Genomic DNA, 15,950 nt, shown 5'->3' with positions numbered 1-15,950 from the left:
GAAGTTACTTAACCTGTTTGAGCCTCGGTTTTCTCACTTGGAAAACAGAGCTTCTAATACGCAGCTCGCAGGGTCCTAGGATCTGGTGCGTGACGGTTAGCGCACAGCCGACCGCTTACTTACGTGAGGGTACAGGAGATCATCATCGCTGACGTTCTCAGCAGCCAAAGCATAGTTCCTGCATTGAACTTGAAGATCAGACAGATAACATGGATCCACCCCGAGCAACAGCAGTGCAACAGCAGTTCTCAAAGGGCCTCTATTGTGGGTTTAGGCTGCTGAGTGTGTGCAGACTTGGCAAGCTGAATACTAAGCTGTGCTGCTTGGCAATAAAGACAGAGAGAATTTAGTGGGGAAAGATCTACTGACCTTTGGTGTCATGGACCTGCACCCATCGTTCTCATCTTTAAGATACAGGAAGTGAAGGGACTTGGTGTTTTACAAAACCAGACTGGGCACTACAGTTGGAAATTCAGTTGTTTCCTTACCTCAGCTGTTAGATATAAAACAAGAAGTAATGGTCAGTGAAAGGATGACTAAAACAATATGAAACTGAATGAAGTTTAAAAACAGACTCAGGTTTCTGAGGTCTTCCTTGACTATATACTTGGAGACCCGAAACGCTGGTTTGACCCAGGTAAATGCTTGCTGTATTTCTCCCCGGTGAACACAAGGTACATGTCACGGCCCCATCCAGCAGCACCGTAATGGGCAAAGTGACAGCTTTGATCAAGCCCAGCTGCGGAGGATTAAGTGAGGCCAGGCAGCGCTCAGATTCCAGGCCGTCCCTCGGGGGGCAGAAAAGCACAGCCCGATGGCATCCACAGCTGCCCGTGGTCGTCACGGAAGCCCCGGCCCCGCGGTGTCAGCTGGTCCAGCCCTCACGCTGCTCAGACCCCACAGGGGCCGCACCTGCCAGCGGGGCTAAGCCCAGGGCCCCTCTGGGGCGGGCCCAGCAGACAGCAGTCCCGGGAGACACAGCACAGTCACCCGCTTGGCAGATGCCGGGCAGCCTGCTCCTTGGGAAGTGAACTGTGGCCCCGAGACTAGGGAGCCCAGAGGCCCTGGTGGTCAGTGTCCCAGAGGCTGCCTCAGGTGCTGCAGGGTGTGACTTGTGTCCCCCCCAGGGTCAGGAGAGATAGGCAGCTCTGGGCACCCAGGGACACTGCATCAGGCCACGCTGGAGTGCCATCCAGGGGCCAAGTTCCTGTAGTAGGGGGCGGTAAATGGGGTCCGGCTACAAGACCGCGCGATGAGCAACTCGCTCTTTATACCTCGGTTTTCTGTTACTTCGTAAACGCGCCTGCTGGCAGTGAACTCTTCCTCCTGAAAGCAGGGTGGACGGCGGGATGCAGCGACACGCTCAATTCGGCCTCGAGTCAAGGCCGCAAAGATGATAGCCCAGCAGCTGTTACTATATAGCTTAGCCTTTAATTTGCTAAAATTAAAACTAACGAAATGAGTCAAAAAGTAAGTTGTACATAGGATTAAATTTGGGGTATGCCGAAGAAAACTGCAAGGAAAATTCATGAAAACTTTTATGGGATATTTTTAAGGAAATATCCTATTTTAGGTATATACACACAAGCCCATTTTTGAATGTTAGGATGTAAAACATTGGTTGGTTATTAAAGCGTGAACGTGTATTTACACAAAGTGCTACCCAATTCCAAGATACGTGCCAGCTGCTGTGATCTGTTTTATGCATGTCTCTCCCCGGTAATCTAGTTGACATGACTAAGTTTCACTACTTTGAAGAGCGTGGGATTGCTAATCAAAGGTAAACGTTTGTTCCTACCTAAATTAGCGGAAATTTCAATGGAGTGGGTTCCAGATTAACAGTGGACATGTATCATCTATTCACGGATGGTTCCCATTCACTTTGCCCACTTCAAACTACACAAACTTGACCATTTCAGGTTCACAGTAGAAGGCACTAAGGGCTGAGCTTGGTCAGAATCCTTTAAGAATTCTCATAATCATTTATGAAAATTGTTCTAGAGGACTTTGATAAAGCCCCCCCCCCCCCGCCAAAAAAATCACATAAGTATGGCCCCTGACCTCTTAAGAACTTGAAAACAATGAGCTTTCTTCTTACCTTCAAACCTCAAGACAGCTGTGACTTTGTCGGTGGGACTGGAGCTGAGGAGGACTGAGATTGTATAGAACCAGGGGATCCAGTTCTTTTTTTTAAAAATTAATTTTATTTATTTTTGGCTGCGTTGGATCTTCATTGCTGCGCGCAGGCTTTCTCTAGTTGCGGTGAGCGGAGGCTACTCTTCATTGTGGTGTGCAGGATTCTCACTGCGGTGGCTTCTCTTGTTGCGGAGCACAGGCTCAAGGCGCGTGGGCTCAGTAGTTGTGGCTCGCGGGCTCTAGAGCATAGGCTCAGTAGTTGTGGCACATGGGCTCAGTAGTTGTGGCTCGTGGGCTCTAGAGCACAGGCTCAGTAGTTGTGGCATGTGGGCTCAGTAGTTGTGGCTCAGGGCTCTACAGCACAGGCTCAGAAGATGTGGCTCGTGGGCTCTAGAGCACAGGCTCAGTAGTTGTGGCATGTGGGCTCAGTAGTTGTGGCACGTGGGCTCAGTAGTTGTGGCTCATGGGCTCTAGAATGCAGGCTCAGTAGTTGTGGTGCACAGGCTTTGTTGCTCCTTGGCATGTGGTATCTTCCTGCACCAGGGCTCAAACCCATGTCCCCTGCATTGGCAGGCAGATTCTTAACCACTGTACCACTAGCGAAGCCCCAGTTATTATTTTTGATTGCTCACACGCGTGGGTACCACAGCCACCTGCATCCTCCCTGGGTTGACCCCACCTGGGGCCACCCGGGCATCTGACTCGAGAACTTAGTCTCCGGACGCCACTCGGCCCAGAAGTCTCTGCCCCGTGGTCCCTGTCACTCAGGCCTCTGGTCGCGCACCTCCTCGGAAAGGTCTTCCCCCACCAGGCACTCGCAGCAGCTCTCCCCTGCCCCATTTCACATCCTGTCTTTTCCTCACAGCACTTCCCACCCTCTGAAGCTGCCTTGCTCAGCGCCATAGCCCCAGTATCCTAAAGAGTCCCTGGCACATAGTAGGTGCTCAGTAAATATCTGCTGAATGGAGAAATGAGAGAAATCTGGGGAGAGATCTCTTCCTGAAGGTTGCAGTTTGGGGTCTGAGGTACCATCTGAAACGACCACTTGCCCAGAGAACTGTCCGTGATTGCCCTTCAGTGGGGTCTGTGTTCTGTGCGCTGCTGACATCTGTCCAGTGCCCGCGAGGTCCCAGACAGTGAGGATAAGCAGCCCTTAATCCTGGCTACAGCCCTGGTGGCCGGTATCATTTAAATCCCAGATTATTTTGTGAAAGCCACAGGTCAGCAATTTCTCTCTCCCTTTTCTGACACAACTTGGAGACTTCACAGCGGTTTTTTTTACTTGAATAGTCTTAGCAGACTACATTTTTTCCTTCGTGCTGAAAGCTGGCCCAGCGGTCGTTTGCAGTGTCTTTTCTCCCCCAGCTCACCTTCTGCCAAAGGATGGCGTAATGTGGAAAATGCGTTTGTGTCTTCGGGAGCCCTTGGCCCTGCTCTGGCGTCCCCACTTTTCTCTGTCATCTCCCCCAGGATGACAGGTGTTTGTCTTAGGGTATCAGGAGGACCCTGCAGATCATTTTTCTCCAGTTTGGAGGCTCAGGATCCGTTAGCTAGAAGAAAGGTGGTTTCTCTCTCCTCTGAAGCCATGATTGATGTTCCCTCCTGCTGTGAATGATGTCTCCCCAGCGCGGCGCCCCAGAGCCGCTCCCTTACTGTTTGTCCTCACGGGGCCTGGAGGCCTGGGCTGGCACTGGCTCTTCCTGGGCTTCGTCTGCTGCTCACCCCGTGCTCTGCCTTTCTGTGTGTCCGCAGTGGGAAGTCGCCAGAAGGCCGAGCACCCGGTCAGGGCGGCCGGCAAAGAGAAGCGCGTCTACTTCTTCTGGCAAGGCCGGCAGGCGACTGTGAGTGAGAAGGGCACGTCGGCTCTGATGACGGTGCAGCTGGACGAGGAAAGGGGCGCCCAGGTAAGTCCTGGAGGCAGATGCGCCGGAAACGAGGGAGCTGGCCTTGCCGGGAGCCAGAGGGTGTGTGGCCTGGTCCCCTAAACACAAAGACAGTATCGTCCAAAGCCCCTTTAGTCCTGGTCCGGCTTCTCCAGATGTCAGGCTGTGCCTCATCTCCCCACCTCTTCACCAGGAAGGCAGACCTCTCGTAATATGACCTTAAAGCAAATAGTAAATCCACAAAACAAGTGCAGAGAGCCCATGGGTGGTTTTTTAAGTTTCCACTTGACTGATCATCAGGGAATTAAAGAGATGCCATTTTCCACTCCTCAAATGGCAGAGAGTTTTAAAAGAGTAGATCCAGGGCTGGCAGGGATTCAGTAGGATGGGTACCCGTGCCTGCTTCCACTGAGAAGTGTAAACTGAAATACCCATCCTGAAAGCAACCATGGCTTAGGAACCTTAAGATGCTCATACACTTTGATCAGTGATTCCACTTACACAAACCCATCCTAAGGAGATGTCAGCGACTGATGTAAACATTGGGTCTGCCCATCACCTGTGTTCCTCACAGCAGCCTGAGTGATTTTTCTACGACACGTCAGATGGTGCCCCTCGTTCTCCATCACACTTGGACTACCACCTGAGGGTCTCCCGAGGGTCAGCCCTGCACCCCCCTCCAACCTCCCTCTTCTTGCACCTGGTCAGGCCACTCCCACCTCCTTGCAGTTCCTAGACGCACCTCTTTCCACCCCACCCCCCACCCCAGGGCCTTTGCACTGATTCCCCGGCCTGGAACACTCCCCCTGAAACCTTACATGATTCGGGTTTCTGTTTGAATGTCGCCTCCGTGTTTTATCCACATCCCTCCCCATTTTCCTGTCCTTCTCTGTCCCTTTGCTCTGCTTTTTCATAGTGCTTTACCCCTACGTAAAACAACATTCATTTTGTTTACTTATTTATTCTGTGTCTTCCCTGTAAGCATGAAAGAGACTATGTCTGTCCTGGTCTTACCCACTGTTATAACCCCTGGGCCTGCATGATGCCTGGCAGGTACCACTACCCAAAGTCAAGGTTTTGAAAGCATTTCTTTTTAACGTATTGTCCCTTCCTTTATTACCAGTAATTAAGAGTTAACTCTGGGGTTTGGGGACCATAACACCCTGTGCAGATCCTTTTACTATCTTGGATGAATAGTTAAGAATAACATCAGGAGAGAGAGGACTTTTCTCCAGAAATAGATCCACATCACGCAGCCTTCCAGGCTCCTATGAACCAATCCTCTTCCCTAAAAAGTGTTTAAATGCAGATGTTCTACGATGGACGATACTTTCCAAATAGCTTTCAGGGACAAACAGTTGTTAATTTATTCCTCAGAGTGGATCATTTCAACTGTTGTTTTTTTTCTCGTAAAGGCTGTGAACGAATATGTTTTATCATGCCTTCAAAATCATCCTTAGAGTTTTGAGTCTTAATCTAATTGGAGCATTTAATTTTTTTATCAATCCAACGGATGGAAAATCACTGCAGAAATAGAAAACACGGCCACAGAATGGCTCTTAATGACACAGAATGGGCCCTGAGATTGCTAAGTTAAGTCATGGTGAGAAATGTGTCCTACCTTTCAGTGCTCCCCGATGGCCAGGCTCAGTGAACATTTCCTTGTTTAAGGGGAGGTATCTTGGCAAAGTGAGAGTCAGTCGACGCAGCCCTACGTCCGCTCCTGTTACTCTGCTGCACCTCACGCTGACACGTAACTGTTGTGCTGACAGAGGCGCCGCTGAGTGACAGGCCCTGTGAGCGGACCAGAGCCTGCAAGAGACAGTTCTTTTCCCCAGAATCACTAAGTCGGTGATTAGTCATTCTCACTGCTGAGAGGTTTTCTTTATTAAAAACATGTTTAAACTAATCATGTTATATCCGTACCGTGGAACGCTACCATTAAAATATCAAAATTCATGTTAAGAATCTTATGTGACGACAGAAAAACGTCAGTTGAAGAAAACCCGGGGATAAAAGCAACATAAAAAACAGCAATCCTATTTGGGAAAAATGTATACCTGAAAAATACTTTGTATTATAGGAAGGCTATACGCCAGAACTGTAATAGTGTTCTCTATAAATTACAGTATTATCAGTGGCTTTTATTTGTACTTCTCAGTATTTTTCAGATTTTCGACAACAGGCATGTGTTATTTTTATGACTCTGCAAAACCGGGACACGTGACTCACTGTAATGTGTTTAAATCGGAAGGTCCAGGTCCTGCAGGGCAAGGAGCCCCCCTGTTTTCTGCAGTGTTTCCAGGGGGGGATGGTGGTCCACTCCGGGAGACGGGAGGAGGAGGAAGAAAACGCACAAAGTGAGTCACTTCTGCTGTTGGAATTCGATTCTGTTCTTCCTCTCCGGGAAGGTATTTTTATAGGCGTGGGGCTTTAGAGTAACTCTCTTCGTGTGGCTGCGGCCTGACCAGCGAAGGCCTCCTGACGTCCGCCTTACAAGTCAGCTTTCTGGGTGCCTCCCCACCCGCTTCCTTCCGTGGAGTTGCCTTCAGAAAGCAGCTTTGCATAAAGGAGGCCCCAAGATGACTTGACCTTAAACTGGATCCTGGAGGGGGAAAAAAAATCAGTCATCTTCTCCTCTAAATTATGAGATTTTTGTTGACCAGCATCCAAAAAAAAAAAAATCATAGTTTTAGAGCCTCTTAAAAAAATAGGCCTGTTATGACTTACCTAGGTCTTTGTAAATAATGTAAAACGGGTTTTTCTGCATCGTGCGCTTTGGGCGGCCTGCTTCTAACCAACTCCGACAAGACTGGCTTTCTGGGACTCAGCAAGACCGCAGCCTGGCCTCGCCTCCACCTGCCCCTCCAGACACAGGAAGGGGGCGGGGCGTGGGCTGCCCTGCAGGCCCCGCCCCCCCCCCGCAGCCATGTCCTGACCCTGGCACTGGTGCCCCCTGCAGGCGAGTGGAGGCTGTACTGTGTGCGCGGAGAAGTGCCCGTGGAAGGGAACTTGCTGGAGGTGGCCTGTCACTGCAGCAGCCTGAGATCCAGGGCGTCCATGGTCGTCCTCAACGTCCACAGAGCCCTCATCTACCTGTGGCACGGATGCAAAGCCCAGGCCCACACGAAGGAGGTCGGAAGGACCGCGGCCAACAAAATCAAGGAACAGTGAGTGCTGTGTGTGTGAGCGCCTCTCCCGAGGGCTTCCCGGGTGCAGGCGAAGGATCCTAAGGCCCCCGTGGACGCCCCGTGTGCCCAGAGTGACTCAACGTGGGAAGTTGAGCCCCACGTGGCCAGAGGCCCTGAAGGTCCAAGTTCATGTGACACGTGTCCAGCCCAGACCTCCCCCGTGAGGGCTTCCCGAGGACTTACCTGCCTCCGTAAAAGGCACAGGACTCCCAGCAGCTTCTTTGAAGGTGTGATTTGGCTTTTGAATTGTCAACCTGGAGTCCTTGGTTATTTAAAGAGAGCAAATTTCAAATATCATTTAGGGGGCTTGGTTGTATCAGAGCAGTGGAAGGTTTAGGGCATTTAGCCAAAGAGAGTTGGGAGACCACCCACCGTGTCAGACTGAGGAACGCCCCCTCCTTCGGGGACAAGTGTGTTTCCCAGCGTCCGAGGCAGCTGCCCAAGTGCTGGGGTCCCTTCCTTTCCCAGGCAGGCACCCACAGGTGCCCACGACCCAGAGACAGCGCACCGTGACAGCGCTAGGTGAGGACCCACCCTGGGGAGGGGCAGGCGGGGAGAGCCCAGAAGAAGCTGTGCCGCCCGCCACCTGCCCAGGTGCCTCTGTGCATCCCGGGCAGCACGGGCATCTCGGGCAGCCAAAGAGCCCAGTGCCTCCTCGAGCTGAGACCTGGGAGGACCTTGGTGACATCTGTACAGTGGAAATGAAGAGTCTCCCGGGGCCACATCCCACCAGGTGCCATCTGGTAAAATTCATTCTCTGGGCACCAAAGCGATGCGGTCAGGGTCTGCTTCCCCGAGGCGTGCACGTGACCCAGCGCACGTGGAGAGTGGGAGGGGAGAGACCTTTCAGTTGGTGGACAGCTGTGAAGCAAGATGCTTCCTCTCCAGACATCATTCTGAGGGCCAGGAAGCTAGATGATAGACAGGGTTCATTCAGGTCTCACATGGCACTGAGGCCCATCAGATTCCTGGACCCCTGAGAAAAAACAAGATGAATAACTTATCCCCTCATTTAACAAACCTTATGAGCGACTGCCTGAAGTCACGCACAGATCTAGGGACCAGGGCCGTGCGAGGGGACACACCCAGCCCTGGGACGAGGAACGGTAAGTATGCACATGCCACAGAAAAACACTGTTTTCATCGCGGCTTCTCTGTGGCCCAGCGTTCCTCTCTAAGGGCCCAGCCAACCCCTCCCTGCTGCACACACTCAGGTACTACAGAGCGTGTTTTCATTCATTACAAGAATTGTTCTAGTTAGAAAGTAGGCGCGAGCTGGTGAACCGAGCTGTAGATCTAGTGGGGATCTAATTTTGTGCTGCCCTCACCTCTGGGCCTGATCAAAACTCTCAGACTCTCTCTGTGCAGATGTCCCCTGGAGGCCGGGCTGCACAGTAGCAGCAAAGTGACAATTCACGAGTGTGACGAAGGATCGGAGCCCCTGGGATTCTGGGATGCTCTGGGGAGGAGAGACCGGAAGGCCTACGACTGCATGCTCCAAGGTAAGCCCCGGCGCCTGGAGCACCAGCTCACTCAGTGCGCGTTTACGCACACGTGCCCCGTACAGCACACCAGGAGCTACACCCAGGCCGACTGCTCTGGGGCCAACAAGACGACAAGGAGGCTAAATAACGTGTATGACTGATCATGATGCCAAGGAAAAGCTCTGTGTGTCAGAAAAGAGGTACAGGTGACAGAGGTGGAGAGTTAAAAGAAAGATTTCTTCCTCCAGGAAAATATCACACAGGACTCCATGGAAGACAGCACTTACCAGAGCCTTGGAGGTGTAGGTGTGGCTTGGAGAGAAGTGAAGGAGGGGGGAGCATTCCAGGAAAGGAGCTGAGCACAGCGTGAAGCTCTGGAACAAGACGCTTTCGGTGTAGCCGGCATCCAGGGTGCAGGGAAATAGTGGGGTTTAAATGAGAGAGTGGGTCGGTCTTGTCTTTAAATACACAAAATACAGATCGACATACATGCAGAATAACGTAAGAAAAAAGCTAACAATTACTAAGCCGTTAAGGCGAGCCAGGCCCTGTCTAAACACCTGCTGGACATTCACTCACTCAGTGCTCACAACCCAACAAGCTGCCTTGGTCACCGATGGGGAAACTGAGGCCTGGGGTGGTTAACCAGCTTGCCCGGGTTGGAAAACAGTGGGATGTCCTCATGACCGCACCACCATACTGCCTCTCAGCTTTTACAAACTTTTACGTAGGTTTCTAAAGTACAGTTGACCCTTGAACAACATGGGGGTTAAGAGCCAACCCCACACACACACACACACAGTCGAAAATCCACATGTAACTTGTAACCCCCACCAAACTTCTCTACTTATAGCCCACTGCTGACCGAGAACCTTACCGAGAACATAAAGAGTTAACACAGTTTGTAGGTTTTATGTATTAAATACTATAATTCTTACCATAAAGTACGCTGGAGAAAACAAGATGTTATTAAGACAGTCATAAGGAAGAGAAATTACATTTACTGTATCGTATTTATCGATACCGTAAATTTACATCATCTGTTTACAAAATGAATCATTTGTCAGTACCTACATCAATATTCTCTTAGATGATACAAAACACTATAGATGTTATACGTATTACTAACACTAGACATCAAAAATGAAAAGATATACATATGTTCCCATATCTCTTCCCTCTATGTATATGTATAACTGATTCACTTTGTTATAAAGCAGAAACTAACATACCATTATAAAGCAATTATACTCCAATAAAGATGTTAAAAAAAAAGAATAAAGCTTCCAAATAGACTCAGAAAAAAAAAAGATAATGTGAAAAAGAAATTCATATATACAGGTATAACGAAGAAGCAGCAATATGATTACTTTACAATCGGCTAGTGTCACTGATACAATTGCTTCACAGTAGCCCAGCCTATACACTAATGAACAGTTATAAAATGTTTATGGCATACAGTGTTACAGTCCTATTCATAATAAAGTATTGGGAACAGTGTTACATTTTTATAAAAATCACTTACCCGTGATGATAGGCTGATACACAGCTTCCCCAATTATAAGAGAGAGAGGCATACTGTACGGTAATGTAATTCTTTGAAAGCGAAGGTCTAAAACAGTAAGAAAACAAACACATTTTATTTCAAATATCACTCACCTCATGCCTATGTAAGGACAGACTAGTATCTACATATATTTGATGCATTCATGACATACCTAAATTTTCTTACTTTTTTCAATATTTCTAGGCTATTCGGTTTGTCTGCAGGTTATTTTCCAGTGTCACAAATCTCCAAAAATTTTTTCCAATATATTTGTTGAAAAATCTCCATGTATTAAGTGGACCTGTGCAGTTCAAACCTGTGTTTGTTCAAGGGTTAACTGTACTGCATATTGATGATGGGAAATACAAGGAAATTAAAGAAAATAAGATCCTTATAATCACGTCTTTCAAAGATGTGAACCAGAATTAACATTTCTTTATGCAATAAATACTTATTTTTTAAAATAAAATTTGGATAGCATTCTTTATACAGTTTTGCAACCTGCTTTTTCCCCTTAATTTATTATGAACAATTTCCCAAATCCTATTTTAATATTTAGACTTTTAATGGCTGCAAGGTATTTCATGAGTATATCTGCCACTCTCTACTTAGACTGTGTCCTATAGTTGGAGAGCTGAGTTCTTTCCAGTTTTTCTCTAACAATAATAAAGTTGCAAATAATTTTCAAAAGAATTATCTGCATTCATTTCTAGTTAAGGTAAATTCCTAGACATGGATCTCCTTTGTTGAAGTTAGTATAAAAGCCTTACAGTTCAGCAAGTGTCCCTAGAACACTGGCACCAAATTCCACTCTCACCAGCAATTTACAGACATGTACATTTCACAGCACAATCATACACTCAGTTTATTACTTTTTCCTGTTTGCCAACATTGATGGTGGAAATTACTATCTAAACACTGTTATAACTTAATGTTTTAAATCAGAAGTACTGTTAAATGCTTTCTATATGTATTTTTTAGCCATTTGTACTTACGTTTAGGTGAATATTTTATTTGTGCCTTCAGAACATTTTTAAGATATTTATTGTTTCATTATTATATCCCTTTATAGACTACTAAGGATATTAACAGGTTTCCGTATTTCCCATTTTGTCACTTGCCTTTTAGTTTTGTTTGGTTGGGGGTGCTTTTTGTATAATGTAATTGTTCATTTTTATGTTGTTAATGCATAGATCTCTTCTCCTTGAATTATACTTCTTTTGTAATTATGATTAAAAAGGCCTTCCCCACCTCCAAGTTCAGATAAATCTCACCTCTTTTTACACTTTACAATGCTTTGATCATTTCATGTCTAACAAACATTAATTCTCCAATCCACCTGGAATTTACTTTGGTGCATATTTTGTCTTTAGCTTTTGTTCTCTTTTCTTTCAAAGATCCTGGAAATTTTAACTTCACACCCCGCCTGTTCATCCTCAGCAGCTCCTCTGGCGATTTCTCAGCCACGGAGTTCATGTATCCAGCGCGAGACCCCTCTGTGGTCAATTCCATGCCCTTCCTGCAGGAAGACCTGTACAGCGCCCCGCAGCCAGGTATGGCCCACAGAAGGGGGCAGTCGTGCTGAGCCAGCAGAAGGCACGCCTTCCAAAAAGACTTTTTTTACTTTTGCATCTAGTAAGCAGTTTTTAATCTGCCAAGTACACTTTTTAATATCTCATTTAATCTTTATATTATCTCATTTAATCCTCACACCTCCCCCCACAAAGGAAGTTGCCATCAATCACGTATTATAATGTAAAAAACTGACCCTCAGTTACTCAACTCACCCAAATTCGTCAGTTAAGAATAGGCTGAGTGCAACTGTGTCAGGCATGAGTCTCTGCTGTTCTCTCAGCCTTCCCTCCATCTTGCTGCTTCATGGTCTCCATGTGGCTGCCCCTGCTCCAGCCATCATGTTTCTGTTCAAAACAGAAGGCAGAGTAGGGAAAAGGGCAATGATGGCCATGTCTCTCTCTCTCTCCTACCAGATAAAGCAAAAGCTTTCCCAGAAGCCCCCCAGCAGACTTCTGTTTACATCCCCCTGGCCAGAGCTCTGTCCCATAGCCACCCCCCAGCTGCAAGGGAACCTTGCAAGAGTCCGAGGAGCAGGGGGTTGGGAGCATCTGTGGAGTGAGCCCAAGAGCAGTGTCTGCCATGCTGCACAGCAGGGCCAAGGCCCGTGTCTTCTGATTCCAAGGTCAGGGCTGCATCCACTTGACTGCCACCTCAAGGCAGAAGCTGTGCGCTCTTGTCGTGGGACAGTCACAGTCACCAGAGACCAGGCGGTTGAGGCTGAGGTCGGCTGCCCTGGCCTCACCGCATCTCTGCTCTCATATTCCAAGAGCCTGGAGCGGCACCAGGAACGTCCCGGACCCTGGCAGCCCTGGTCACCACCTTAAAACCTTGACAGGGCACACAGTCACAGGGTCATACTGGGGAACTATCAGCCAGTGTCTTAAAAGGGGCTGCTACCCACCTCTTCGTCCTGAGGCTCAGGTTGGGTCTTCAGCCTCCACTGGGCTTTTCAGGCATGTGATTATCACAGAATTCTGAGATGCAGGCTAGGAAAGGACTCAGGCGAAGGACTCAGGCAAGCTGGGCTGGTGGGTGTGAGAGCCCTTGACCACGTGGAAGAGTCAGGCTGACGGTCTGCTGAAGAGAAAAGGGAGCAACACTTGATTTCCAAAGCCCATTCCTCCCCGAAAGAACCATGGACTTAGATTACCTGCAAAGCAGTCCTACGTGGGGCATGACCACTGATGACCTGAGGGCAAGCGTGACGTACTCCCCAATGTTCAGTACGCATTTTGGGGATCAGCGGTGCTGACAACCCCTTGGGGGTCACGTGCGTCATCTGTCCCGCTCTTCTCAACCGGCCAGGACCCGGAGGGCGGCTGCAGGAGGGGGAAGGAATGGAGGGAGAGGGAGGAAAGAGCCCACCTCATCAACGCCATCTGCCTCGAGGCATCTCCTGATGCACTGTTCAAAGGGCCAAGACGTCAGGGGCACCCTCCCTGTGGCCCTGAGTTTACCTGCCAAGGGGATTCTCGCACTGACTGGGGCGGCAGGGAGGGAGGCGTCGGTTCAGTGCGGGGCAGAGCCCCTGACTGTCTGCTCCGCCCTCGCAGCACTTTTCCTTGTTGACAATCACCACGAGGTGTACCTCTGGCAGGGCTGGTGGCCCGTGGAGAACAAGATCACTGGCTCCGCCCGCATCCGCTGGGCCTCGGACCGGAAGAGCGCCATGGAGACGGTGCTGCAGTACTGCCGAGGTGAGGCTGCGGCGGGGGGGACCCTCCATCCGGACGCCCTCTGGCTCTCTGCAGACTTGCTCAGAGTCCCAGACCACACTTCCCTTTCCACGGGTGCCAGCAGCCTGGATAAAGCCGGCAGACAGACCTGAAACCGACTGCTTTCCCTTGAACTTTTTTGAGACTCACTACTTCTGAGATTAGTACATTCTCAGCTGCCAGCATGAATGAGATTTCATTTTTCTCTTTTTTAAATTGAAGTAGAGTTGATGTAGAATATTATATGTTACAGGTGTACAATATAGTGATTCACAATTTTTAAAGGTTGTACTCCATTTACAGTTATTATAAAATATTGGCCTATACTCCCCGTGTTGTACAATATACCCTGGTAGCAGATTTTATACCTAATAGTTTGTACCTTTTAACCCCCTCCCCCTATATGGCCCCCTCCCCCCTTCAACAAAGTGAGTATCATTTTTCTCTTTTATATTATGAGGCCAAATAACCTGTCACCCTTGAGGTTAACGGCTGAGTTGTGGGATGCCTGGCCTGGTTAAAACCCTTCTGCACTCAGGATCAATCATGCTGTGGGACACCAGGCCCCATCCACGCACTGTCCACACGCAGCGTCACCCCCGTCAGAGGGGAGAGACCACCCCAAACGGGCTGGAAGGCCAATGGCAACCTTTCTGTCATCTGTTGTTCTGTTTAGTGTTTTACCTAAAAAGAAAGATCTGTAGTCAATTCGTGGCTTTTCTGCTATACCATCCACCTGAAACGTCTGGTCTTTTATATAAAACGAAGATGCCAGTGATTAATTTCTTACCTGAATTTTTAAGATTTCATTGAGAAGTATTACTGAATATGTACAGCTGATTTTCTCTTGGAAAGCTCTTTTGTAAAAAATAACTTAATAAACTTCCCACCAAATGCTTAAGCTAAAGTAGCTTCTAAAATGCTGTTATGAGCTGGTAATTCACGCCGAACTCAAGGCTGGGTTAGGCAATCACAGGAATACTTCACAGGTGAGTCCAGGAGGGAAGGTCCCACCCAGATGCCAGAGACAGGCTTGCTTTTCTCCCATCCAGGGACCCAGAAGTGTTCTGTTGGGTTCAGGAAGTTCAAAGTCAGGTCGATCCCATGCAATTTCATGCACAGTCACATGCACGAAATTAACATTTTTTTGTAAACATCATGGCGGGGAGGGGCTACAAACTCATAACTTCCATTTTAACCCTGAAGTCAAGAGCTGCAAACAAGAAAAAAATTACAGGGGAAATGAGAGAAAGCCAGGGCCATCGGGGCCACACTGGGTCTGTGACAACTGCCTTCTGTGTGACCGCAGGAAAAAACCTCAAGAAGCCACCCCCCAAGTCTTACCTCATCCACGCCGGGCTGGAGCCCCTGACCTTCACCAACATGTTTCCCAGCTGGGAGCACAGAGAAGACATTGCAGAAATCACAGAAATGGTGAGCACACCCCGTCCCCGTCGAGGGGGCCCCTGCCTTTCAGACTGTGGGAGGACTTCACCTGGGGGGAAGCAGCCAGTTGCATTTTCACGTGGGAGCACGTTTCCTTGGTTACAACACGTTCACCAGGCTATGTAGAATCAGCTCAGGAATAGGAAAAGCCTAAGGAGAAGTCAGTGGAAATATTTTGGTAATCTTCTACACACGGCTTACGTTCCAACACTTAAAAGCAAAGGTGAATTTAATTAATTTGGAGACGACGCATCAATAAAAGCAGCTGTCTCTTCCTCCTGTCAGCTAAAGATCCGTTGCTTCTCCAAGTCCATATAAGGCACTGCAAAAGGGCCCCGGGTCTCAGACCCTAACCTTGGGTCAGAGGCAACATGAAATAAGCCCATGGGGAAGCCCCTGCTCGGCTGAGTCGGAGTGGAGGTGGTGTGAGCCCGTCCTGAGGCATACGGCCCGTTATGAGCCGGAACGTTACCCTTTCCACCTGCACGGAAAGAGGAAGCTTACTGCCGCTGTGTAGAACTTCTCGGTGTATGAGCTCTGAATGCTGCTCGCAATAGCAATCCCAAGGGCATCTTTGGTGTTGTGGGAGACAGGTTTGTCCCGTTCAGATTTTCTCACTGTGTGGGAAAAGGGCCGCTTCCCTGGCAGAGCTGACATGGAGGGGTATTTGATAGGAGGTCTGGATAAGTTTAAACAAACAGCAAAAATGCACTGCTGCTCGACCACGGAGGGGGCTGCCTCACCTCTGCTGGCGACCCTAAGCTCGCTCCCTGGAGCCCAGTGCACTTGATCTTCACAGATGGGGGCTCAGGCCGCCTGGGAGCCGACAGGCATGGCAAGGTGGCCCTATCCAGAATGAACGTGTGACCCAGGACACCTCAGAGCTCTAGGGGTTACGAGCCCCATTGCTGTGGTCCAAGTTCAATTACATCAGTCACTGCCACTGTCCCGTGTGCCCTGAAGACCCCCGGGGG

At 48.9% G+C, this 15,950-nt stretch overlaps 1 protein-coding gene across 10 annotated transcripts in view; it reads left to right on the top strand.

Annotated features, from left to right (window-relative positions):
• SVIL (supervillin) overlaps window positions 1–15,950 on the top strand; it is a 243,371-nt gene that overhangs the window by 225,280 nt on the left and 2,141 nt on the right. For all 10 annotated transcript variants that reach the window (XM_060097838.1, XM_060097837.1, XM_060097833.1 and 7 more), the window contains 7 exons: window positions 3,889–4,040; window positions 6,274–6,379; window positions 6,982–7,189; window positions 8,579–8,712; window positions 11,638–11,793; window positions 13,369–13,512; window positions 14,840–14,964. In XM_060097838.1, coding sequence (XP_059953821.1) covers window positions 3,889–4,040; window positions 6,274–6,379; window positions 6,982–7,189; window positions 8,579–8,712; window positions 11,638–11,793; window positions 13,369–13,512; window positions 14,840–14,964 — 1,025 coding nt within the window. The remainder of the gene's footprint in view (window positions 1–3,888; window positions 4,041–6,273; window positions 6,380–6,981; window positions 7,190–8,578; window positions 8,713–11,637; window positions 11,794–13,368; window positions 13,513–14,839; window positions 14,965–15,950) is intronic.

Source organism: Mesoplodon densirostris, chromosome 4 (genome assembly GCF_025265405.1).
Source record: "Mesoplodon densirostris isolate mMesDen1 chromosome 4, mMesDen1 primary haplotype, whole genome shotgun sequence".
Taxonomy (NCBI): Eukaryota; Metazoa; Chordata; class Mammalia; order Artiodactyla; family Ziphiidae; genus Mesoplodon; species Mesoplodon densirostris.
The sequence above is the reverse complement of the archived record's forward strand: the minus strand, read 5'-3'. Positions and strand labels throughout refer to the sequence as shown.